We start from the raw sequence: 24,614 nt of genomic DNA on the forward strand, positions 1-24,614 counted from the left end.
TTAAAAGGTGGCTTTCTTTTTTTTCCTCCCGTATTGACAAGGGGAGTCGTAAAGCGCGTTTAGCATTGCGCGCAATTTCGTTCTGGGTAACGAAGAGGAGTAATGTGGCCAGGCGTTTGTTCGTCGTTAACGAATAACGTTTTGACCTAACGAGGGCCCTCTTTCGATGGCTGGAAGACTGTTTGCGAGAAAGGCCGGGGTAGTAAATATTTCAGCGGGCATTCAGCGAAGACAACTCTTTCCTAGACGGCGTAATGGTGGAGCTCGCGTCGGTGTGGGGGCGTTTTATTGTAGGATGGTTTGGCTCGCGTTCCTTAGGAACCTTTTTAGGTATTCAATGTGTAAATTTTCACTGGAATGGGAGGAGCGATGTAAAGTTAGATAAATGGTGAAAGGTGAGGTGAGAGGAAAGTGGGAAGAATAATTAGAGCATAGACTTTATGCGTTGATAGGAATGGTATTATAACATAATGAACAAGACGTGTATCAAATTTTGTAAAATAATAAACTACTAGTAATATTAAATTTTATTGAAGTTGCAAGGTATGCAATGCGTGTGTATTTGTATATTGTCTATGCACTTTTCAAATATTTAAATTGGTACTGAACTGAAGCGTATAAAAAGTCGATGAAAATAGGTCGATTTACTTTAGAAGAATTAATTTAATCTCCGAACACACATCCACGATATGTGTAGGAGGACCTCAGTCTGCTCGGACAGTTTCTCGAATGATCGAACTTTAGATTTAGTTCGATGAACGTTTGAACAGTTCTGGAAATCGAGGGACGCATCAATGAAACTGTCACGATCGAGACGCGATCGGAGTTGCGATGAATCGAACGGTACACGGTCGTGTCGTTGAAGCAAAAAGGCGATATGCCTGTAAAAACATTACGGAACTGAACTTCATTGGCTTATTGGATTAACTCTGTGCGGTTGTACGTCACAGCTGACAGGACATCCTGGTCCACGATATGGTCGTTTTTCTCTTGAATTTGAGATAAATTTGTAAGTGGTTCGTTGGGAATCGAGGCCACGTTATAGTCAAGGATATTAGTAGAGTCAATACTTGTTTCATCGTGACTATGTGGATCAAGCATATTATAAACGTTTCGATCTTTGATTTAAGTCCTGTTCAACATAAAAATGTTGATTATTAAGAGTAGTTATATACATAAAATTTCATTAAATAGAAGTGCGACCATTCAATTAATGATGTCACCATTACGACAACTCCATTTACTTTGGCGTTGTTACAAAACTCTCACTGTTATGATAATCAAGGTTCCTCGATTGCCATGCCGCGAGCAATCCACTCGTCAATAATTTTCTGTTTGCATTTCAATCCTACGTTACGTAACAAATTTCCTCTTCAACGTTTCGATGGTTCTACGACTAACTAGTATTTATGGAGTTTCATGCTTCGATGACACACATAGTACGGTGTTTTCCAAAACGTGACTTTAGAATTGTTTCCTAATTAAACGCAAAGAATACACGTAACTTCCACTTCCGGTTACTTGTCCCTTATGTTCCATGCAGAACGTCTAGCAATGCTTTCTTGTTATTCAGAAACACGCAATTATTAACTGTACCACAAAACAGCCCTTTCAAAACGACGAAATTTTGTTACGATACTTCAAAATACGTCCACTTGTCGTTCTAACGACAAAGACAAGTTTCATGATAGTCGACTATTATAATTTCCTTGAAAAATCAATTATTATCATTTAAAAATGACGCAAGCAAAATCGTCACTGACTCTCAGACTATCACTGTCGCTTTCCTCCGCAGTTGTCGTCTCGATTCCGTCGACGAATTCGCGAGTTCGCCACAATCGTTCGCGGATCGAAAGGCGGAAATGTCCGGCGGCACCTTGAACACCACCGAAGGCTTCCATCTCAGCCGGAGATGAAAGTTTTCTACAGCTCGGGCGAGAGGCGTCACGTGCAATTAGAGCGCAAGATCGTCCATGAGAGGAGCTCGTTGCAGCAACCGCGTTCCTCGGCTCGCTTTCCCAAGTTCTGGGTCACCGGGTTCTTTCCTTCGGCCGTTCGAGCCAAAACAGGAGTAAGAGGTCGTCAATCCGGTCTTATAACTTCGAAACCGCCTGGATCGAACCCCCAAGGCTCCTTTTTACCTTCCACGGTTTACCTTTCGACCGATTGACATCGTTTCATCCCGATACCGAGACATAAAACCGTGAAGAGCGATTCCTCGATGCGTAACGATCCTCAGGGGACCGTACGAGCCATTATGAAAGTGGTATGGGCGATTTCTACCCTATTAGCCATCGAGACGTTTGATCCTACAGTTAGGAGATGAAGAGTTTTCCAAAATGGGGCACTTGGATTTTTTTTTGTGATAGCCTGAGGCTTCCAAGAGTTTAGAATTATTTTAGAACACTGTAACTCTCTTGCAGTTGCTATTCGTTCATCAATTATTCATTTGATTATCAGAGCAGTGATTTATACTTCTTTATATACCAATTTATATTCACTTGTACAGCTTTCCAGTTTTAGAATGCTTACTGTTCTTTCTGCAGTCGCTTTACATAAAGTAAAATTATTTTTATTAAATTTCATTTGACTTAAAATTGACAAATAAATGTGGTCAAACATAAATTGAAATTCTGCGAGACTGGAGAAGCTTCCAAGCAAGAAACAGCTTGATTTATGTACTAGTTGGGGAGAATGGACCGCACGCATAAGAGGAGGAAGCTGCGCGGTGGATAAAAAAGAAATTCGAAAGAGCCGTTGAACAACTTTCCCGTGGTACTTATATTATAAACATGGAATATGTAGGTCGTGATCGAGGGGCATCAAGATGCTCTCAAGACGTGAACGTATATACCCAGCGCGCTTCAAGACATGCGATCGATTCCTGGCAATCTGTGTCAGGCATGTAGAAAGGATTCGCGCAGTTTCTTCATAAAATTGTACGCATTCGTATAATTTTACGCGCTCGAGCACTTTGCTTATCACATAAATTAACGACAAACGCGAATCGTATGAAAACACTCGTTAAAGTTATATTACCTCTCTGCGTGCTCGAATCGATCCGATCTTGATAATTATACGGGGGCAATTGGTAGTATGCGAGGGAAATTTTATTATTGAAATTCCCACGGCATCAAAGATTTCCAGAATTCATTAACACGAAATTTATTAGCACATTCCAGTCTTTGTAGGTCCTCGTAGGGAGACTACAATTAATATGAATTAATATTTCATTGACTGATCCGAAGAGAAGCTTCGAATAATTTTTTACACGAATTTAGTGATTATTCCACATTTTTCAAACGAAGTCTTCGTGTATTATAAGTTCATCCCCTTTGAAATTGAAAGATCAATAATTATATCTCGATATTTTCTACAAGTTTAACGAACAATTGAAAATCAGAAATCTTAGGTAGTAGTATGAAAATGTGTAATAGACACCTGTGCATGTGGTTGCAGTGCATCAAGTCACTGCATCATAAAAAACAGAACAATGTGTAAAGTGCATCAACGAATACGTTGCCGGAAGAGACACGACTTGTAGGTCCTCGTAGGGAGACTACAATTAATATGAATTAATATTTCATTGACTGATCCGAAGAGTGCTGATCCCTGCTGAAAGTAAGATGATCGACTACGTGTAAAAGTTAAAGCAAACGCTGTGTGTCTACAAGATACTTTTTTCAAACTCTTCAACAGTGCACCACTGCTTTCTACGCTGTTAGAGACAAGCATATACTCTTCATTCGACGTTTCCCTAAAGTAAACAAACGTCGTTCGCAGTGCACGCAGCTTTCTTTACGTTGCATCTATATGGAATATTTGTGGGAGCACTTTATCTCTTGTTTGAAATCAAAACTTTGGTGAATCGAATTGATCCATAAATGCAAAAGTATATAAAATATCAAGAATAATATACACCTTGCACCGTTTAGAAAATAGGACGAACTATTGTTTAAGCTTAATGAAATATGAAGAGAAATAGAAAGAGAATGAAATGTCACAATTAGAAGAAAAAAAGAATTAACATGGCCATTTCTCGGTGGAAGAAAAACCGTTTGGTCACCGGTGATCGGTTTCCATCGCGAGGGAGAGGAAGCTAGTCGTAAAACGTAATTGTTGTTCGCGTGGTTGGGTATTGTTAACGCACTGGCGATTTTCTCGTGGCTGCTCGCTCGAACGATTACTGTTCTTCCTTTCTCCCTCGCGCGGAACAATGAGGCGCTTCCTCCTTTTTTTTCCCGACGTCTGCCGCTTTGAATCCGCGGGCGCGTAAAGGGACTGCCCGCCGGCGTTATGGAAATCCCTGTGTACTTTGCATGTTTCCCGTACTGTCCGACCACGCCTGATTACCATTCAACGAGAACAATACGGAAGCGGGAGACCACTTTGGCGTCTCGTTGTTTGCAATTCGTTCCTTTCAATTGACGACGAAATCAAATTGTTTAATTCCACCCGCGGACGTCGCGTGCGTTCCGTAGGCTCAAGCTGGGGCTCACGGACGTAATTGCGATTGGAAAATGAAATGCATCGACGATTAAAGTCGAGCAGACTATGTGATGAATTTTTATGTATGCTTGCATAATTTTGCGTTGATAGCATTGCTATATCCAAGCTTACGAATTAATGAGAGTGTAATTAAGCAATTGTACGAAGTACTTTTCCGATAAATGGAAGTTGAATTAAATTAGGAGTATCTACAGTGGGTGTAGAATGTATTCGTACACCGATCAATTTCCCAAAAAACTTTTCTGTGAAATTGTAGTTTCTTAACTTCCTTTTTTATAATCAATATTTTACATATCCTCGGAAGTCTCTATGATAGATATAGTCCAAACAACATTTACTCATTCGTATAATTTGTAAAAGTAACAAAAAAGTGCGAAAGGTGGGTAAAAGTAAAAAAGCAATAAGTATTTGTACGATTCTTATGACGAACCATTTACAGTAGAGTTTGTAACGCAAACACGTTAGTTTATTGCTCCGTACGAATTAGAAAACATCAAATTTTCAGTAAAGTACTTTTAAAAAAGGCTCTAATAGAGGAACGGTAGAATATCTCACTTCTTATTAACTTCTAACTAATAATTTAGTTAATTTAATGCTTAGAAGTGTTGCAATAATTATAAAATCAAAAGGAAATCCCACGAAGGAAGTATTATATACTTATAAATTAATGTAAATTTCTTTTTTTTAATGAAGTTTTAAAAATTAAACAGTTGTACGAATACTTATTGCTTCAATATTTTTATCGATTAATTGTTTTTTTCTTGTTAATTTCGTAATTTATATAAATAGCTATTTTTTTTTGTACTCTATCTATTCTAGAAAGTTCCGAGAAATATGTAGAATGTCATTGTTTATAAAAAATAAGTTAATAATATGATTCCTCGAATAACGGAAATGACTGTGCAAGATCAACGCGAGATAATCGAAAAGACTCGTTCGATGACCTGGCAGATCGAGACTATGAGCCTGAGAGTGTATTAATAGAAAGGCTAGACATCTTCGATCAATTTTCTACGGCTGTCGCGAAGATAGATTCCTCTCATTAAGATTAAGAAAGAAGTTCGCGAGTGTGAAGAAAGAATGTTTGTCGCTCTCAGCACAAGCGTTATTGATTAAACCTCAGATCTAGAATATTAGAGTATGGTGAATATTTCTTTTCAAAGTAAACGAAGCGTTCAACGATATTTGCATAATAAATATAATCTCTTCGTATCAATTTTAATTGGAATAAATACTCGCCTTACTCCTTTATATGCACGTTTTATTTTCATTTTAATACATTCACCTAGTATTATTGTTACTTAAAATAAATATTCACCATAAACTTTCGCGTATTCTTAAACAGACAATTGTCTACAAATATTTGCACTCGAACTAGAATTACAAAAATAAAAATACGAATAATAAATAAATATTAAACGTCAATACATCCCCGTTCCAAATATGGCTTTTAATTGTAACGATTCTAGCTACGAAGATTGCATGAATCCGCAAGTGAGATAATAAATAACATTCGTGTCCAGACTGAAGGGGATTAATATTGTTCCGAACAATTTCTCAGGAGCTCCCCCACGGTAGAAGTCCATTCGCGTTACATGCACCCACCTCTCGACCTTCCAATAAAGGCAATCCACGGAACAGCTACAACGGATTACGCGAACGTTATTCCGATCGTGATGATGAATAATCAGCGATCAGCGTATGTACGCGCGATTTTTTCAGCCTTGAAGGTTCGTGTTCGGAGCCATGAATGACGCGAACGAACTCCCCCGACGCCCACGCCGTGCACCGCTCGGGGCGAGCACGCTAAGAACGTATCTCGTGGCTGAATCCGTATCTGTATCGGTCACGAAACTTCCTGTCACGATTAAGGTCGAACCTTCCCACCGATCGATACCAGAGGTCAGCCACCGTGCAGACGTGCAACGAACTTTAATCCGGTATAACTGCAATTCCGTCGTGATATTACCTTCGCCGTTACACCAGATTCGCCTCATTAATACGGGTACCTCGGGTTCGATTATGGGAATACTTTTGCCAATCGGATTGTTTGCGTATACTATTACGAGATCCCATAGAACATTGCACAGGTATCGTTCTGTTTGATGATTATTTAGCAGTTTTGGTAGATTTTTCAAGATATCTCGAAGACTATCGTGCTTATCGTGAAAATGAGTTATATAAAAAATATAGGTAAGACAATTTCCTATGGAAAAGTATAATAGATTTTTTCTGTATAGTGAATAGTTAACACTGTGGACCGAATAGTATACTACAGTGGCGTCCTTGTAAGTCGAACTCAGATGTTTGAAGAGGTCACCCCGTATTTCGTGTGAACTATTGGTTATATGGAAAAATGGTATAGGACTTTTTCGTAGAAAATTTCCATTTCTTTATTTTTGGTGATTACTGTTTTCGCGGTAAATTTGATAGTTCTCGAAATACAGCGAGTAAATGTGAGAGGTCAGTTTGGCCAAAGTATTCCCTATAATGACCTGCCTGTTAGTGCACAGTTAAAGTGAGTGGTCCATGTTTGTCGTTTCCAGGTTACTCAAATTCAAGAGTTAAAATGTTACAGTGTATAACAAACAAGACTCGCGTTCAAGCTCACACAGATCCCCAATTAAAAATAAGTTATCCGTGTCCAACGCATAAAAATAATGTAGCATCGCGCCAAGTACGTTACGATTAACACGATTCCCATACGCGAAGGAAGGCCGTGAAATTTCATAGAGTGGTTTTCACACGCGCGACAAATCGGCTCAAGGGATCTCCAAGGATCCAAGCATCGTTAATCGATCGCCTCTGATCTCAGCGCGTTGCGTCACGAAAGGACGCGGAACATCGCGTGGACGTGCAACGCGGTCTGATCACGAACTGGTTTAATCTACTGCGATCGCGACACAGACACTCTTGCAGGATATTGACACATATTTCTGTGTAAAAAAATCCTGTTTCAAATTATAAACTCCTTGTAAATAGAGCATTCAATTTATGAATTGCTTCGTCTCGTTCACGGTCTGCTTATTCGATCCATACTAATTCCCAATGATACTACTCCATCTCGACCCAATGCACACGATGTGCACGTGCATTCTAAACAGGAAGTGATCATCGCTTCTATCATTCAATTTCCTTGACAGATGGAACAAAGGAGTCGATCTCGTTCGTAGCTTCCATAAACGATCTCTATGACAAAACTACTGAGATATTCATGTCAATTACCTTTCCCACGTTTTCCCCGTGATTAAAAAAGTTATGTAAAAGAGGAAATGCTGTCCAACGAGAGGTTGGTCGTCGGGAATGCGCACATGCCAAGGTTAAACAGGAAATTGTTAACGCGACGAGGTTCTAGCATAGTTTGCCTTTGAGGTGCAGATGTAAACTCACCTCAAAGGGAGAAACCACATTAGGCAGCTGATATTTCAAAGATTTCTGTGTGAAATGAATTAACAAACTTACCATATATATTTACTTTGAGACACGTCTAAAGTATTCTCAAAATTAAAGTAATATTCAGTGAATTTTTCTCCTTAAAAAAAAAGTCACGAAAACGTTTAATATATGGAATTTTAATGTATTTTTTCTCCTTAAGGTAGAGTATCGATCTACCGATCGATTCCACTTAATACAAATATCGCCGTCACGCTTCTTATCGGGCGTATTCGTGCCACGGGCATTTTCTCTATGCCTTCGTCGAACGGTTAATTCAATTCCGTTAATTATCATCAGACGGAGTCGTAACGTCGTTACGATAACCACCTTAACGTGGCTGCGGGGGTTGCGCGTATCTTATTACAGGCTGTAGATAACCGATCGCGTCGACGGCTTATCAGATCGAGCCAATCGCGTTCGCCGAACCCGTAACGAGCTCTCGATCTTTGTCGAACTGTAATTAGGCGAGTTTCGTTACACGAAATGCGGAATCTCGACAAACGACGCCATCTATTAAAAGGAGGAGGCGATCTAGCAATTTAATTAATTGGCAGAATTGGAATCCTTACCATCTGCATTTCCTTTTATCGTTCCTGATTGAAAATTAACTCTGTAGACAAATTCAAAGTTTGCATGGTTGAGACTCTAAAGATAGAGCCTTGATTTATTTGAAGCATCCATCAGATTAGTTAAAAATATTAAATGAAGAATAATTAGACCGTTATGAAACACTGAAATAAAATAACTGGTGAGAACACTCTTCTTCTTATTTAAATTCTTATTTTTGTTCAACTGGATTGTCATTGTTCCTAATTACTAAGCATTTAAAAACGTGATTTTTTAACATTGATCCTAAACCAAAATAGTCTCGGGACACTCTATAGATGAAGGATGGATCGTATAATTGAATTTATATGTGAGCAATATTATTATTATTTCCCATACATTTCATTTACATAGCCCACTTACCAACGATTTAATTAATCGACCGTCGCCATATTTTCACCTAGGTGGTCAAGACGGGAATCCTTTCCATCTGCTTTCTCCTTCATTGCGTCTGCGTTCGCTCCTGATTGAAAATTATCACTTTCACTTTCGACTCAAAGACCGTGTGCAAATTGAAAATTTTTAGTCATGCTATATCATTTTTCCTCAATTTCTTACTTGCGCTAGACTAATAGTTATTTCACCAGCTTGCAATCGGAACGTCTCATAATTTCGTTGATGTGATTGATGAGACTGTGAAAGTCATTGGGAGTAATCTCTGTACATAGAAATTCTTGCTCGATTTACTGCCAGTTTCGTGGAGAAGCATTTCTTCTTTCAGTTTCAAATTATTATTAGCGAAGATCTTCCCTCTCTATTTTTCTAATTATAGGAAAATAAAATCTGTCGATAGCCTAAAGATAAAGAAACTGATACACTAAAGACTCTCGATTGAGTAGCAACTGTAAATTATTCGATCAAGGATAAACTCGTTGGAGTAATTATCCGTATTAGACGTTGGCCGTGCCAACAGCTGGCAGGAACGGAACCGAAAGACACCGAAAGGGCGCACTTCCTTTAATGAGAAACGTCGAAGCTCGAATTAATGATCGCGGTGATTAAGAGGTCGTCGAAGATCTCGGCCAAGATCAACGATCTTTCGAGCGAAATCGAGAGCCCTGGCCGTCGGATATCTAGAAAGTTTACCGCTCCCATCATCGCAAAAGGAAAGGAACCGAGCAACGACGAGGGTTCGAGTCTCCTTGGCTTCCTTCCTGGCAACATTCGTTCCAAGGATGTGAAATGATGTGTTCCAGGTGGAATGTCAGAGATGGATCAAGGACACACATGGAAATGGAATTCAAAAGGAGCACTCTTCGATTAGAACGAATTTTTCGTAATGAAAAAGCCTCAAAAGAAGCTCTGATAAATTGTCAGAAATTTACTTATGCTAGTTACTTAAACGAACCATAGCAAAGTTAAAGAAGTTCACATTTTACGGCAGTACGAATGTAGAAGAGGATCGTTTCATAAGCAATGCAATTATACAATACAAAAAATGGAAAAAAAAAGTAGAAATATACGATCACTGGATTCAAATCGGGACTTTCTAGTTATGAAACTGTTTCATATTCCTATCCTCCACCCCATAACCGCACGAACCACTTCATCTTTAGGACTACCACTATTTAAATATCAGTTGCTCGTGAAAAATGTAAATTAAAAGAAAACAGATCCACGGGATGAATCTAGATTGGACGTCGAAGAACGCGCTGAGCTTCGATTTATGTTTCGCGCAATTTTAATCACGAGTCGCGTTGGGTAATACACACCCGTCTATCGATCGATGCAACTTTCGGATCGCCTTTCCCGCGTGTGAAAATCTGAACTGGAGTCGAGGATTTTTATCGACGCGTGAACTCGCAAAACGGCCAGTCGCTTCAAAGATGTAAATTTCCTTTAATGGGAGGAGAAAGGCGTCGGTGTAAGCACCGAGATGGTCTCAATTCTTCCTGGTGAACGTCGTTTGATTTAGGGACACGTTATAACCAGTTTAAGGTACTTTCTATATCGTTGGATGATTTCGCAATTTCGCTAGAGGAACGATTAAAGAAGAACGGAGCCTCGATCGTCGCGGATTTCCGGGTAGTCCTTTCAGATCGGAACTGAAATCGCCTTTTCGATTGGGGACGGTGAACGATGCGTCTTTCACCGTTCTCTTCGAATGGTAAAGAGTTCGTGCATTCATCCTTGAGGATCGTTTGTGCCATTGGAGCACATCGTGAACGTGGATAAGCTAATAACACCTGTGGACTCACTTTTGCACCTAGGTGCTTTAACTTTCGCAGGTTAATCTTCCCTTTTATTCATTTACCTTTCTTTTTTCAAATAAATATTCCATGTCTTCTCCTTTTCACCCAATTCTTAATTTCTCTCTTTTTTATTCATCACTTCTTCCTTTTTCCAATCAGTGCTCCCTCCATTTCTTCTATTTTCATTCAGAGTAAATAATCAGCGTTGCCAAAATGCTAACTGAAGTACTATTTCCTGTTTCAGAGGCAGTCCAAACAGATTCTAGTCCAAGTGGAACCGTCCACTATCTAAACGGACATCGCACCTTCGCAGTGAAGGTATGAATCCTCACGATTATTTACCAAAGTTTCCACCCTAATTATTAAACGAAACTTTATTTTGTAACCAGTTGCAAAAAGGATTTTCCGTTATAGAAATAGATTTATTAATTTATCACGTACACCTAAATCAAATTAAAATGCCTTCCCTCGCGGACTCAAAAATAAATACTTAACGCCGAATGAAAATATCATATCTCGCACGTTTTCTCGTTTATTGTAGATTACTGCAAAATTTATTGCACTTAGTTAACGTAAACCGTCTTCGAGATAAGACGGATTGATTGATCAATTCTGCAGAATCGAGCCACTTGTTATTTAGAGCGAGTATTATTTCATTAAGGAACGTATGAATAAGTCGTGAATAAATCCCGTCTCAAAGCATGTAATCAAATTCGAATAATCATTCGAATATGCTAGTTTATAATTACTAGACTGCGGATCTTTATGCATTTATAGGAAATTTGGATATGCAAGAACCTACAAAATGCAAACAATGTGCGAGAATATAAAAAAGATTAAAAGTAAAGTTCATGTTATGATATTTGCAGAATAAAATAAATTCCTATTTAGGTTCAATTTTTGTAGGCACATTCGCGAAGATTTTATTACGCATAAAAATCCGCAGTCTAACAATTACATTTCACGTCCTTCTATGTATAATAATTGCATAAAATATACATCGTACATATAATAATAAAATTTTGAGTACGAGAATTTAGCCATTATATATTAATTCTCTATAATGCTGACTGAAAACGTTTCACGTTAATGTAATCTTGTTTGAAACACATGTATGCGACACCAAATAGAGTAAAAATTCGTTGCAATAGTAGGTTAGACCACTTCATTCCCGCTTGATAAAGCTATTCGAGTCCAAGGTATTTGTAATTGACTCAATTTGCCAAGGCAAACAAGCGCAACTCTGCACTGAAACAACCGTGCCAGCTCATTAATTCCATCTAAACTTGTTCACCTTCCGTTTTCTACTCGTTAATCTTCCCTGCGAGGCGCTATTTCATTGGTTACCTCTCAGGAGTACATCGACGGGCGAGGAATCAGTTCAATTCTTGGGTGTTCACGGAATCATTGACCCGTAATGAATATGGGAAGAAATACTTGATGCTTTAATAAAGCAGCTGGATTGACGCGATTAGCCGCAGCCTTACACGTTCTTACTATCTCTGTTTTACTGTATCTACTCTCATTGGCGTGAAACTTGGAACGAAACACGATTCACGTTTTTCATCTCGCAGTTGCGATTAGCATAACAACATCGATTGGATGAGCTTCAAGGTTTTTACTGAATAAAAACTTAACTCGAATTAATAATGAGGTGTACGAATGCTTAGGTTGCATTTGTGATCTTCTTTATTAATTTTGACAGTTGTCACGTTGACTGGCACGTGTATGTGCCATACATGTACATATGTATGAAACCACCTAATCGCTGGTATTCATAATGGCAGAAAGAGAGATTTATTTAGTAGCAATTAACCTTTGCTGGCGTCGAGTATAATTATTTGACAATTGTTTCATAATGGACACTTACCATCTTATTAGCCACTTCGTTCCAGTGTAATAGCGTAACTTTAATCGTCTCCACGGTTACCTACGCTTTTACCTAGCGGTTCCAATGCGTGGGAAATAACTGTTGAGGCAGAGGAATTCTCTGTATTTTTTTGCACTGATTGTAACAGTTCAAGACAATCCCCCGTTTTGCCTAGAATTCTTCGTCTGGAGGCTTGAGTCTTTCTCAGCTCCAAGTGGGGAGGTGAGACACTTAGATAACCTTGAAAAAAAAAACAATTGAGTTCTAAACGCTTTATAACTTTATAAACTTGACTAGGAGTGCTGATTCCTTTTAAAAAGAAAGGAATGCTTCAGGCATGATATTTCAATGTGTGTCTAAAAAGGTGACAGGAACTTTCGAATCTGGTCAAAATTTGCTTTTGATTGTATGCACACACGAATGATTCGAATGATACGATTTCCTACTTCATTCGTTTAGATGGACATACAATAGAAAATCGTTGCTGTCACACATACATGACGTTGGCCTCTCATGGGAATCGACGCGTTACATATACATGACACGTGGTAGCGTTAAAGTCAGTTTCTAAGAGGAAGTGATTTTTATCAGCTCCCTATGGGAAACCCTTACATAATAAATTTTCCTTAACTCGAGGAATTAATTCGAGGAATATCCTTGCTGTTGTTCTGTTAACTATGATTCCCGATCGAATGTGAGAATATAAGTCAAAGAAAGAAGAAATTCATTATTGGCGAGAATTTTTAGGATAACAGAGGAACAGAAGAAAGTGTAAGTGTTATACAAAGTTGAAAGAAGAAGGGTCGATGACGAAGAAAACTGAGATTTAATTTCTTCTTTATCGTTAGCTAACCATTATCAATAAATAACACTTACACTTTCTTCTGTTCCTCTGTTATCCTAAAAATGTCCTCCGAATAAATCTCAAGCTGAAACTCTACATATGAAGACCCACCCAAATTTTGTTTCCATCGCCCTTAATAAAATTCTGCCCACCGTAAAGTAATAGCATCACGCGTGTTACCTGTCCGTTGCATCCTCTTGAATTTGTGGGCGCGCCATTGACTTCGAGTAACGTTTTCCCGTTCGATCAGAATTCTACGAACGAGGAACACGCGACGGCTGGAAACGCTATTCAGACACCGTTGAACAATTCTCGGAAAGCATAGACACAGGAGGATCCCGTGCGTTCGGATAAGATTCTATCGCGGCGTGTACCCGGCGTCTATGGAATAAGTGGCAAGAATTGTCGAAGAGTACGTTGACCGATCAGTCAAGCAGACAGATGGCTGAAGGCTCCGTTCGGGAAGCTCAGCGTTCAGACCGCCAGGAATGGCCTCGATTTTCTTGGGAACGAGCAGTGTATGCATTTCGTATCAAGATCGAGAACTTATATACACGGTAACTCGATCTAAACCTCGCTGATCCTCCTTACCGATTGGCCAGGACCCTTTAATGCCTTCTTCCTGGTCCAATCGAGTGTACGAGGTCCCATTAGGTTTCAGTCATTTTGGAGTCTATTGTATTCATTGCAAAATGCTTAGTATAAAAAGTGAAGATAGAGAAATTTCCTATAAAAAATGTGTGACATGTCTTTTTCGTACGGTCATTTGTTTAGAAGTTTTACGGTGCGAAAGTTTGGAACCCTTTGGTACGATAAAAATTCAAGATAGGGGTTTGTGATTTCTCTATAACTTCTATTGTTTTCTTCCAATCCTGATGAAATTTCTTGTAGCTGCTCTTTGTGACCCGAAGGAAGTTATAGGCTAGTCAGTTTGCGGAAGTGCCGCCTGCAATAATTATTATAAATTAAAGGAAAGCTAATTGTCCTCCTATATAAGAATGAGAAAATATCCAGTATCAATTCTATCTCTATTAGTATAACATATCAAAGATAAGACTGAACACGTTCAAATAAACTCAACAACTGTACCTACTTTGATAGAAGTGCCTTGTTTGTTCGCGTCACAATGTGCACGATGAATTAGCCTAAGCAGGTATCGACAGCGTCGAGATCAGCGCGTCGAGTCGCTCGAAAGGTATACAAAAGCTCGTGCGTCAGGTGCTATGTATCCCCTATTGAGTTATAAAGCGGTATTCGTCGGCTGGGGTACGTCAGACTCCGGGATTAATCGTACGCGCGGCAAACCGGATGCCGAGGCGGTAAGGATTCGTGTCATCGAGTCCGCGGAGGATCTGCGATCGAATCAACGCTAACCGTGGGAATTCGAGCCACCTGTCGCGCTTCCGTGGACGGATAAATTATGGAAATGGAGTCGAGACTGCGTTCCGATGGCCGTTGGTCACAATGCCAAGCAATGGGAGCAGATGGTCCATTCGAGCGAGAAATATTGGCGTTGCCGCGACGATGATCTGGGAAATCGTGTCAGAGAGCTGTGCGAATTTAACGGAAGAATTGTTGAACTCTGGGGATTATTGACCCTTCGAGGCATTGCACCTGTTTACGTTAGATATGCGTTATAAGTTGAAGCATTTAACTGGTTTCACTATTTTAAATAAGTCTGTTTTAAAATGAATTAAAAACGTTACGAAATTAATTAATTATCATGGACCAGCTGGTTTGCAGTACATTGATTAATTATGTATTTTTCTTTCATAAATTATACATTCTCGACAAGGATTTATTTGATCAAATAAAAAGTTTGTACACCTGTACATGATATAATAATAAATAATCTGGAAGCAGAATCAGGAGAGTTCCAAATTGTTCGCACGATTATTGCCAAGGGAAACAATGCGATTAATGGGATCATCATAGCTCTATAAGATAGCCAGTGGGAAATTAGATTTCTCCTAAAGCGTCTCTAGGTGGCACGTGAAAGTTAACGAGGCGTACTAACGATGCACGAGCACCTGATCCATTAATAATCTTAAAAAGAAGGATTACATTTATTACCATTCAGCAATCCACCGATATTGTCGTGCTAAGCATGTTTAAAATGATGAACACATTGATCTGAATCGTACCATTGTGCACTCTCACGATGGAGATCTTGGAAATTTGTATTGTGATCTCTACCTATTACTTCACACTTAGAATACGTGGGGAGTCGAATAATAGCATACTCGAAATCTTGGAATCAGGTGAGAACAGTTTTGTAAGGACTGGGGATCTCGAAGCAGCGTTTGAAATATTATAGCAATGATTTAGGTTATCTGGAATCTATTTCACTGGGATAGGAGAATTTTTCTTGGTGTTTGAAGGAATTACTTCATACTAGAATAGTATTGCGATGAAAATTTAAATTACATAACAGCTAAAAAAAGACGAGAAATAAATAAAATAATCACATTTTCTACGTTACACAAAATATTATTAAAATTTTAAATACGATGGTTACGTTGTTCACCTAGTTTCCAAACACAGTTGTTCCCATCTCTGACAACGATTCCATTAATTTTATTTTGTTATTTACTTACTTACTAAATATCTCTTACTTTTATATCTTCATCCACCGAATAAGACAAGAAATTTAAATAACAAGGGAAAGATTCCAGACCGTCATAACTCAATGATCGCTACGAGCAAGAAAAAGAGTGAAAACCGACAGTCGATCGCTCGAGTCATCTTCCGTTAGCGGAATGACCTTCTTCGAGATCCACCCGTTACATATGTTACGCGCACACCTGGGAAACGGTAAAACGGAGTGGATCTGACCCGCGGCGGACCCGCATTGTGCCAGGAAAGAAAAGAACGAGAACAATCGCGAATAGCTGCGACGAATCACGTGGAATATCAATGTCGATCGAGCTCGTTAATGAATATTAACTGGTCAACCGATCTCGGCCAATTACGGGACCGTCGGCGTCGATCGTTCGAATCGAATCGAGGAAGCGTTCGATTTTGTTTGTCAAATGTGGCGAGAAGCGAAATATAAATTCTAGACTGAAAGAAATTATAAATTCGAACAGAATTTGAAAAAGCTGAGAGTTAACTGCTTCTTTCGTAATTTCTGTTTTGTTTTATCCTGTGTAACTGTGTATCCATGCCACCGTGAAGCAATTTTCTCCACAAGCTTTTTGATACGCTTTTTTTTTCCACCCGCCAATTAACCGTACTCGCCACGATTCGACTTCGTCTAAACTAGGTGAAGGAAGAAGCAAGCAGACAGGCAAGAAGCGCAAGATAACACGAGGAAACACCGCGGTGGCCGCGATGCGTGAAACCGCGAAATGGATTGCTGACTTTCAGCCCGACTATTAATCGTTTAGGACCTCGACCGCGAACGTTAAAGGTTGAATTTATGACGTAACTGTCAGATATCCACCGCGAACTTCGTTTGTTATCATTGATACAACAGGAATGTTAAACTGGGATCGATTAGTAATTTAGAATGGAGGAAGACCAACTGCAGAGCTAATTTTTAAGCGGAAATAATATCTTTTCTTTCGAAATAATGAATAATTTTATACCTTGACCAATTAATACTAATTAATAGTGAACACTTTGAAGTGCGTTTAAAATATTGTTGCAAATAGCGGAACATCGCGTATAAAACATCTCTCGTTACAAGTAAATCAAATAAATTCAAATAACAAGAGAAATGAACTAATGAAAGGCTACTTTCCCCTAATTTAATTTCAATTAATTTCATGTAAGACTTGCCCGTCCTATCTGCAGAATAAATTGTTACATTCGTCATTGCGCGACGTGAAATATAAAATATCGTTCAAGAGTTAACAACCCGTACAAAAAACGACGATAAACTATACAACAATTTCGATGCTATCGCTCGAAAGAATTTGTGTACCTACTTAACGTCGTAAGCGATCGCTTACCCAACTGTAATTGAAATGAAAGCGCGCTTGAAGTGTATGCGATTTTAATTGGGTAACTGTAGCGGTATGAAATGAAAAGATTAATTACCGCAAATGCTATTTGGGAAATAGACTGTGAAAAATTTAGACTTCACAAACACGTAAGAATTGGAGAGATTGAAAATCTAAGTAACTAAACTAACTGATCGCGAACCGCCACCTGCTGTACCATACTTAATGATTTTCCGCGGACAGGACATTTTTATTATCATCAGAAAACTCATTCATTGCTTCGTGACGCACTAAGACCCAATTGTAACGGAACATTTTTTTGTTACTACAGTAAAATCTTATACGCACAAATTTTTATAACGATAAATGCACAGAAACCATCCCCACTGCGGACCACTAATACCAGCTACGGCTCCTGAATATTGTCCCTACTAATCTAAATCTAATTTCACTTTACACTTTACACTTTACACTTTACACTTTTGCACTTTTGCACTTTACACTTTTCCACTTTACACGTTTGCACTTTACACGTTTGCACTTTACACTTTGCACATTTTATATCTAAAGATCTTATTACAAGTTCGCAGCCATTAGTTCTCGGTATTATTCGCGACGAATGATTGTTCGCCACGAATAATACCGATTACCAGGTCTCACCACGTGGAGGTTGCTGCGACTGGAGACCCGGAGATAGAAGGAATCAAAGTTCCTTCGATCTCCCTCTACATAGAGTATACATACGTAGATGCATACTCTACATAGAATTGACGAGCTTAATACTAAGTACGAAACCGTGGAAATCAAAGAAAACAAAGTCCCTTTGATTTCGAAAGTCCAAGTCTGACTCTGCCAAATAATTATTTGAATTATAGAGGAGTGAAGCTAAATCGCGACACGACGCGACCATGTAACTGGACTTACAGAGTCAGTCCCGTTTCCTTTGGTGGGTCTGATTCGAGAGAAAGACGATCAACGTACTAGTACTCTACTCCCTGCATACCTGCTGCCGAGGGTCCAGGTCCCAACCTGACAGTGTACGACGTAGGTAGCACCGCGTCGGGGTGCCCTGCCCTGGCGACACCAGCTATGTCTGACGGTCGTAGAGTCCCGAAACGGAGTTCTACCCTCTGCACAACGTCAGGAGTCCAGGACACGATTTGCATCCGTCTGACGACTCTTTTAAGCTACGCTGCGCCGGGAGCCTGGACTTGGCCTGACGCGTACAGAGACTAGAAGATTCCTCGGAGGCGTCGATTGATCCTCTCTCAAATCAGACCCACTAGAAGACGGCAACCGATCTCGGCCAGTCACATGATTGATCACTACACTTATCACATGAAGCAATAGTGACCGAAGTAGAGCACGATGTTACGAGCTCAATATGGACTTACGAACAAACAAAACAAGTTGATTAATAATTATTTGGCAGAGGAGACACTCGTACACGCAACCTCAAAACTACCCAAACCAAACTAAGATACTAAGGGAAACTACAAATAGGAGGGACGCGAGACGCGGACGCGCGATCGCGAGATCCATATCGAACGAAGGATCAACGAAGAATGAGCTCTCGCGAAGCTTTGAAACCCTGCTTGGCAAAGATAGCAAATTATACACAATATCGCCTAACCACGCGAATAAAATGAAATTCCGATCGAAAATGTTTCGCTCATATAGTGCTTGCATAAATTAATCGGAAAATAAAATTTCTAGGTCCACATGTTTGGATTCTGTTTACGATCAGCTCGTTCCCATCGCTACTTACGGTTATCGGGAAACGAGCAAGGGCTTAACGGAAGGATTTTCTTCGCAACGTTCGGTATTACGGAGATAACCGCGAAGCAAATTACGTCGCAATCCTTTAATACCGTGGGGCAGCCGGCAGAAGGATGGACCGTAACTTCGCGAAGAATCCAAGGAAGAAAGGCGGCTAGGAAACAGGCGGGGGTATCCGTAATCGAGGAGGAAGCGTGCAAACGCGTGTAGTAATAATGCAATAATGGAACGTACTTGTGCCTTAATGCTTGAGCCCCGTGACGCGGACAGGAAGGAATCCTCCGCATCGCGAAATAAAAATGTCCTACCGAACCAACCAGATGTTGTTAAAATAGAATCGCGATGGTACGTCGAAGTATCTTCGATAATACACCGTTGCAGTGCATTGATCTTCTATTCCAATCTACATCGATAGCACCAGTGGACTAATTGTTTATGCAAATATATTTTAACTCTATCGTGTACAATAAAACTATGACAAACCAGTTAAAGGGCAAATATGAAATTAACGGGATCGGGATAAATTGCTGCTGAGTTGCGATGACAACTGGAAATTGACGGAGATAAGTGAGAATTAAAAATAAGGATGTGAATTAATTATACAAACTGTTTCGCTCCAGAGACATCATCCGCTTTCATCCGTGGAGCTCTTCCTTAAATTAACAGAGCTAAATGCATTCAACTGAAATGAAAACTAGATTTATTCAAATATACGCTATGCCTTTAACGAATGTAACGTATAATAACAGTATTCTGAAATTAATATAATAGACTTGTGATGACAAAATCATTACATTGCAAGTCCCTTGCATCTCCATATCTGTGAAGAATTAATAAAATGTTTATTTTTAAAGAAATCTTCAGACAAATAATTAGGAAAAGTAAAATTGAAGTAGAGGGTAAAATAAAATAAAATATTTAAACCAGAACATACATTTATGATTCCGGTTAAAAGTCACTGGTACACATAAGCCTGCCTCGATCGTTTGAACACGGGATAAATGCGTGGATCGCAAAAAGCAATCCGGAAGTGAAAGAGAAATGAGGTATTTGTTACCCAGTACTTCTCATTTACGCATGCCTGTTCGCCATATGCTCCCTGTTGGAATTACTCGCCGACATTTCTAATATTGTAGTTATTCACCTAGAGGGAACGAGATGGAAAAGATTCTCCCATCGCTCCTCGTAGAAAATGAAAACTTAAACCAAAGGTGAACTCTCCACAGGCAAAGAGCAACAGATTAAGGTCGTGGCAACTTTCCGTTTTACTATCCTCTTCAATGAATCGTATCTACGCTCATCGCGGATCGTGCAAACTTATAATTCAAATATTTTCACTTGAAAATTAAACTCCCAGGTGAACATATAAAATTCAAACATGGAACATAAAGCCTCGTTATTTCTGTCTTCGAAAATCGTTTGGACAGCGACAAATCTTGATCAAAACCCGAAGTTTTATTTCACAATTTTCCAATGGAAATTCTAAGGGGGACTGATGTGATTTCAGTACAACAAACCGGAAGTGCTGGACATTGACGCGCTAAACAATACGAAGAGGGCGGGCAGGGAGGTATTGTTCTTCAATCGTGTGCCGAAAGTGGGCTCCCAGACCTTCATGGAGCTGCTGAGGAGGCTTTCGATGAGGAATGGCTTCTCCTTCAACCGAGATCGCGTGCAAAGAGTCGAGACGATACGTATCGCGCCGATCGAACAGGTATGGCAACGTCATCGGAAAGAAATTTACTACTTTTCAGTCTTATACCAATCAGTAATAATGCAATAGTATATTGTTATTCAATCTTTTCTACTACTATCCAGCTCCAACTTGCCAGAATGGTCAGCAGCTACTCAGAGCCATCCGTGTACGTGAAGCACGTGTGCTTCACCAACTTTACAGAGTAAGTAACCCTCTTTCCTTGTCATCGCTTCAAAAGAGAATCGGCCCTAAAAAAATAATTAATTTATCAGTCCAAGAAAATATTTTTAAATTTCCTGAAGTAACAGTAACGTATGTGGGATACCAATCTACCAATTTTTTAAATCAGTATACGCACGCAGACCTGCATTATACCTCAAGCGTGGAAATTGTCTGTGATTGGACAAAAGAAACAGAAATTTCTGATAAGGAAACAAATTACCTAGAGCCTACCTACCTACCTACCTACTTTGATGTTGGATACATAGCAATGTATATCTGATTTCTGACGTTTCTTTCCGTTCAGGTTCAACTTGCCTCAACCAATTTACATCAATATAGTGCGGGATCCCATCGAGAGAGTGATATCCTGGTATTATTACGTGCGAGCCCCTTGGTACTACGTCGAGAGAAAGCAAATATTTCCAGATCTACCTCTGCCGGATCCCAACTGGCTGAAGAAGGACTTCGAGACCTGTGTACTTAAGGCGGACCGCGAATGCAGATACCTGGAGGGTGAAATTCACGAGGGGATCGGCGATCATCGCCGACAGACGCTCTTCTTCTGCGGGCACAGCGAGAAATGCACGTAGGTGTCCAGGAGATTGAAGCTTCCCGCGAGTGCGTGCAAACCCGAAGCTGGGATTTATAAAAGCTCTAGAAATATCAAAGGAAAGCTAGCGGAGTTGCTTGGGGGCCAAACACCTGACTCCTACGTGTTCAATTTCTTTATGCAATAAAGGAAGAGCAATTCAAATTTAAAGTCGATATAATAATGTTTCAAGAATTTAGACTTATTTCAGAGAAATTACATGGAGAGTTTGCAGATATTGTTGATTGTAATTATTAGGTTGTCCCGAAAGTTTCTTTCGTGACTTGCACTCAGTTGTTTTGTGTAGCAGTGTTTATATAAATAAAGAACCTAATTTCTTAGATGTTAATGTTGTAACAGTAATGGAGCAAAATAAAATGAATCGTACGCAATTTAATAATGTAATATTAGACATAAAATATTGTGTATGTATTGCTTATTAATGAAATGGAAGAAACTTTTGGGACAACCTAATATTATTATCTAAGATAGGAGCAGAATAATTAATGTTATAACAGATTCAGAAAAATGGAATAGTTTCCTGCAAGACACGCGTTGCGTTTAATAATGTGCATTGTATTAAATGGTTGTTTCTCTCCTTCAAAGTCCATTCAACACGGTGGGTGCTCTGGAACGGGCGAAACTGGCTGTGGAGAAACACTATGCGGTTGTTGGCGTACTGGAGGACGTGAACACCACTCTCACGGTGCTGGAGAACTACATACCGCGATTTTTCCAGGGCGCCACCGACGTCTACTATGGTAATTCTTTCGTATGACGAATTTATGCGATGAATTCATGTAATGAATTAATACGATGAATTCATATGGTGAAATAGTATAATAAATTCATATGATGAATTCTCACATAGCCAATGGATATATCCATAAAAGGAAGCTCACGCCTGTTTCCTTCGTTTCAGACGAAGTGAACTCATTCAAGAGAATCAACCGGAACTTCTTCAAGCCGCCAGTCACCGAGGAGGTGAAGGAAATGGTGCGCAGCAACTTTACACGGGAAATCGAGTTCTACCAATTCTGCAAGCAACGGCTGTACAAGCAACTGAGGGCCTTGAAATTGAACAAGAATACCCTGGCGTTGGGAAGCAACAATTTGTAGATTGGACTACTCGTTCTTGTCCAAATTGACGAAGAACGTGTAAACAGGTCGAAGAAGAATGGTTGGAACTCTCCCCGACCGTCTGGAGATGAAGAAGAAGAAGAGAAACTATTTCTTCGAGAGCTAAAGAAAGAAAAGGCAACGTTAAGAAAAGGTTAATCGAACAGGGTTTAATTTAGAAAGTTCATCTGTCTCGGTAAATTGGTTTTCTGCATTTGCAAAGGTACTTGAATGATTATTTTTCTCTGAGAGATCCTTCGAGGCAGATTCAAAGAATTGTTGCACTCGAGAAAGAAATACTTCGAGAGCTCTGCAAGCACTCGAGAACATCTAGAGAAGAAGATCGGAAAGGAACCCTGGAGAGGGTTACTTGAGAAAGGGATGGCAACATGACACGAAGATTAATCGAACGAGGATGAATTTAAAAATCTTATCTTACTCTACTCGAGTCGAAATTTGATTTCTGTAATTTTAAAAGGGTTACTAGTAATAAATGTCTTTTCCAAGCGAAGATCCTTCAATGCCAAGGACTTCTTGATCTTCAGAATAAATCAAGTTGTTCAGGATCACGAAAAAGGATCTGAGAGGACAAGGATCAACGTTTCAGTGAGCCAATTTTTTGATTAAGCAATATAAATCGAGTTTCGCAAGAGTGATTCGAACTCGAACTCGAACGGGACACTCGCAGTGCCGTCTTCATTTGTGATCGTTTTCCTATGCATATATATATATGTGTGTGTGTATCGTGTAATTTAAGGATACAGCGACGCGATCGCTGGAAAATTAATTAGACCCACGAATAACTACGATGCGAGGCATTAGCTGTATTTATTTATATTGTTGTAAAGCCACCGTTTCGTCGCCGTGAATTCAAGTGTTCCTGGACACGACACAGCACTTTTGGATTGTTTCTTAGTAATTCTAAACTTCAAAGACTGACCAGAGGGACAGCAGACACTGCTTTTGTCGAGGGGTACTTGATTCTAATCGCGACGCAAGAAACACACAGGGTAACCGTAGGGTATACTGCTTTTCAGGCAGAGATAGGCAAAATTCTTATCCAGAAAATACATCGAATAACAAATGAAAGATGAAGCACATTTACAGTCGTTGGTGGTTCCATATAAATTATAACTTGAAACTTTCATTATTTAATCGAACAAACGTCGCGAATAGATCATTCGAAAATTCTGGAATCACAAATGAAAAGCTAACAGCTTTTTCTTTGTATGAAACGAAAACTTGCCTGAGTGACTATTTGATTAAATAAATCGTCACTTGTTATTCGATCAAAATGTTGCCCATCTCTGTTTCTCGGCCGTCTTTTTTAACATCGAGTTAAGCCGTTTTTTTAATGTCCACTTGTTTCCATTTTTTTCGTAATAAACAACTGCCATTTCGAATGACGCGTGTCTTTTATTCGTTGGACCTGGTGAACGAATCCGTTCCTTATTTACACGCCATACGTTTGCTAATAATCTTGAGACAGATGACTTATAAAATATGAAAAATGAACATTTATAGAGAGTAATGAGTCATTACCATTGTACTACTCGTTACTAGTGACTATGCTGCGAATTTTATACATTTATACAAAATACAAAAGTAACAATAATATATTCTAATATAATCAAAGTCTGATAATAACATTGGAAATGAAATTTCATCGAATATATAGAATGCACCGATCTCGTTCGCATCGTGAGTCATAAATATAGATCAAGTTTTGAAGCGTGGCGACGCTTGTGCAATGCAAAACAATGGCAAATGCGATACACGAGTTCTGACACGATTAGATCTTCTAAA

The 24,614-nt window shown here is 39.4% G+C and overlaps 1 protein-coding gene across 2 annotated transcripts in view; it reads left to right on the top strand.

Annotated features, from left to right (window-relative positions):
* The window catches only part of LOC128872394 (heparan sulfate 2-O-sulfotransferase pipe), a 75,232-nt gene extending 51,018 nt beyond the window's left edge, over positions 1-24,214 (top strand). For both annotated transcript variants that reach the window (XM_054115032.1, XM_054115033.1), the window contains exons 5-10: positions 10,987-11,060; positions 20,690-20,896; positions 21,001-21,080; positions 21,405-21,686; positions 22,296-22,450; positions 22,612-24,214. In XM_054115032.1, the coding sequence (XP_053971007.1) occupies positions 10,987-11,060; positions 20,690-20,896; positions 21,001-21,080; positions 21,405-21,686; positions 22,296-22,450; positions 22,612-22,808 (995 nt within the window). In that variant the 3' untranslated portion in view covers positions 22,809-24,214. The remainder of the gene's footprint in view (positions 1-10,986; positions 11,061-20,689; positions 20,897-21,000; positions 21,081-21,404; positions 21,687-22,295; positions 22,451-22,611) is intronic.
* Positions 24,215-24,614: the final 400 nt, after the last annotated feature.

Source organism: Hylaeus volcanicus, chromosome 2, assembly GCF_026283585.1.
Source record: "Hylaeus volcanicus isolate JK05 chromosome 2, UHH_iyHylVolc1.0_haploid, whole genome shotgun sequence".
NCBI lineage: Eukaryota > Metazoa > Arthropoda > Insecta > Hymenoptera > Colletidae > Hylaeus > Hylaeus volcanicus.